The sequence below is a fragment of the Helobdella robusta genome, assembly GCF_000326865.2.
Source record: "Helobdella robusta unplaced genomic scaffold HELROscaffold_18, whole genome shotgun sequence".
Lineage (NCBI taxonomy): Eukaryota > Metazoa > Annelida > Clitellata > Rhynchobdellida > Glossiphoniidae > Helobdella > Helobdella robusta.
The window spans coordinates 532,134-535,366 of record NW_008703981.1 but is presented as its reverse complement, the minus strand read 5'-3'; the positions used below and the strand labels follow the sequence as shown (position 1 = coordinate 535,366).

The 3,233-nt window shown below is 32.3% G+C and overlaps 1 protein-coding gene across 1 annotated transcript in view; it reads left to right on the top strand.

Annotated features, from left to right (window-relative positions):
• Window positions 1-2,968, top strand: part of HELRODRAFT_170451 (hypothetical protein) — a gene marked incomplete at both ends in the record, with an annotated part of 6,436 nt that extends 3,468 nt beyond the window's left edge. Inside the window, one exon of the mRNA XM_009016277.1 lies at window positions 2,777-2,968. Within this exon, the coding sequence (XP_009014525.1) occupies window positions 2,777-2,968 (192 nt within the window). The remainder of the gene's footprint in view (window positions 1-2,776) is intronic.
• Window positions 2,969-3,233: the final 265 nt, after the last annotated feature.

Sequence of the window (3,233 nt, the reverse complement as noted above, 5' to 3'; positions counted from 1 at the left end):
TAACATACATACATACATACATACATACATACATACATACATACATACATACATACATACATACATACATACATACATACATACATACATACATACATACATACATACATACATACATACATACATACATACATACATACATACATACATACATACATACATACATACATACATACATACAAACATACATACATACATACATACATACATACATACATACATACATACATACATACATGTATACATGCATACATACATAAATACACCAACACAAACACACACACCCGAATTCACTCACACATATTTATATACACACTGGCACATATCAACACACTCACATATAAACTGTAACATATACAAACGAACACAATACTCCAGATATAAATTAATTTCCTTTTAATTTAATTACTTTAAATTTAATAATTTTAAACACATAAATTAATATAACGTGTCGTAGCATGAATTATAAACAACAAAACAACAAATCACACAAAAATTCACTTTTAAATTGTAATTCGCAAATAAAAAAATCATATTTTCCGTGTTAGTATGATATATTTCTTGTAAATTTAATTAAACGGAACATTTGTTTGAGATATGTCTGTTGTTAAATTTTTTCCTAGCAAAAATAACTGTGGCATCCAAGTAATTCCACATTAACCTAGGAATACTAATCTTCCTGTTGCTACTACTGCTGCTGCTGCTGCTGCTACTACTACTACTACTACTACTACTACTACTACTACTAAAAATACTCCTGTTACACATAATAATGGCATAAAATAAGCATAATTACAACATCATCTTAAAAAACATCCAACCAACAGACAGAATATAAACAACATCAAAACAACAAAAATAACAACGATATGAAACAACACTAACAAAACAACAACAACAAAACAATGCCAACAAAACAACACCAACAAAACAACACCAACTGCAACTACAACAACAAACGTCACCTCAAATAAGGGAAATGTAAAAAGAATACAATGAATGTGAGAAATAGGAAACAAACGTGAATGTGAAACAACACAAACAACAACACAAATAACAACAACAACAAACAACACCTCAAAGAGTGAACATACATACAATAGAACATATGTCTTTTCCCTGGCTAGCTTTTTACGGCGTTATGAAGAAAGACATTCATGGATGGATCCTCCATGCACGATGCCGGCAAACATGCCTTGCTTGCTTGGTTTTTTTTAACAAAGTCGTTGAAAAACAAACTGATTAGACAGAAATATATGCTAAAATATAAATTGCTGTAAAAATAACTAAGTTATAGCAAATTAAAATGACAAAATACTAAAACAAAAAAATACAGAAAAAAAGAGAGTGAGAGAGAGAAAGAGAGAGAGAGAGAGAGAGAGAGAGAGAGAGAGAGAATGTTAAACATATATACATAAGTAGTGAAATTTCAAATAAACAACTGAATAATGAAAAATCAAAAACGACAGTTACTAAAGAAATTTTTAATAGAAAGAGAAAAAAGAAGGTGAGATAGAGAGAAGGATGTAATATGAAAAAAGAAAGCGGACGTGAGAGAGAGAAAGAGAGTAAGTAGAGAAGAGAGAAACAGAGTGTAAAAAAGGTAAAACTTTTTGTTTTTTTTTAAATCTTTTCATTATAATTACAGCCATTCACACTTCATATGTAACTGGAACGTTACAAAAAAAATTTTCAGAAGGATTGAAGCAAGCAAGGCGCAAAAATGTAACGTGTAAATATTAATAAGTTTAGAACAATCTGAAAAAAGAATCATTTGTTCATTTATTCATTTGTTCATTCATTCATTCATTCGTTTGTTCGTTCATTCGTTTGTTCGTTCATTTTTATATTTATCCTTGCTTTTGTTCATGGATTCATTCATCCATTTATCACTCACTCATTCATGTGTTCACATAGTTATGTTTGTCAAAAAATTTATTCTTTTATTCATTCAAATAAGTCCATATATGCATCCACTCATTCATTCCTACATTTATGCATTAATTCATCTAAACATTCACTCATTCACTCATTCATCCAAACATCCGTATACGTCTACGTGCTCAAGCCAGACGAATGACAGCGGTAAATGACAAAAATAAATGAATGAATGTATGACGTAACGAAGACGTCATGATGACCTAATATATGTGCTCCTCTTTGTTAGGAATTGGCGTTGCAATGTGGATGTACAGATGAGTGTGTGTATGTTTGTGCGTGTGTTTGTGCGTGTTGGTGCGTGCGTGTGTGTATTTGCATTCCTCTGCTAGAAAGATTTTTTTTAATTCTGCAATCTATTATGCAAGACACACGGTGGGGTGACGGATGGACTGATGAAAAGAAGCTGATGAGCGAGAGAAACTTTTGAGAAAAGGAAGAGAAAAATTATAAAAAATTAAATGAACAAATGAGAGAGAAACGAAAGAAAAAATGACTTTAGAGTTCAAGTTTTTTTTTGCAAAAATTTAAAATTTATTTTAAGGCAGGCTTCAAAATCACACACCACGGACGAAAGTTAAACTGTTTGTCATTCACGTAGAAGAACAATGGCACTCAGGCCGCTCGTAACTAACGAACTCTTTTACATTTCAGAAAGTAACTGCTGCTTATTAGAACAAGGGTCGTTTATTAATAATATTGTGGGGTTTTAAGGTCACGACGATACTGTTAGTGTAATTAGATTGCTAAAATGTGTAAAATGATAAACTGCAGTTTTGCCGGAACATGAAAATGGACCAAATACGCGAGCGTACTTCGACAATCAAGCAATTAAAAGAAAACAAATGCTGAGATAATCTGCCTGTCACCTATCGCAACGTCGTTCGTGGTGGCACACACCACTATAAGACACGGATCCTGTCAAACTCGTGATGAAAAGAGCCCTCATAAGCCTCAGCGTGTCGTCGAGGAGGGTCGCATGCCAATGAGTCACTCAGCACAACAAATTATCTCAACTGTCGTCAATTAAATTTTTATGTCACGTTGCTACTTGTTCACAGGCAACCAAATAATAAATTGCCTGCCACTTTCAATAATTATTGTAAGTACGCAAGCAGTTCAAGAGTTAAGAGAGTGGTGGTATGTTATTTGCTGTCAAATAAGTCTAGAACCAATATTTTATATTCACAGACATTTTGTAAGGGTCCTAGGAACTGGAATAATATTCTTATGAATGGATTTGAACATAACACGAAATCGATTGTTGATTTTTGAAAAAAGGTTAAATCGTTTTT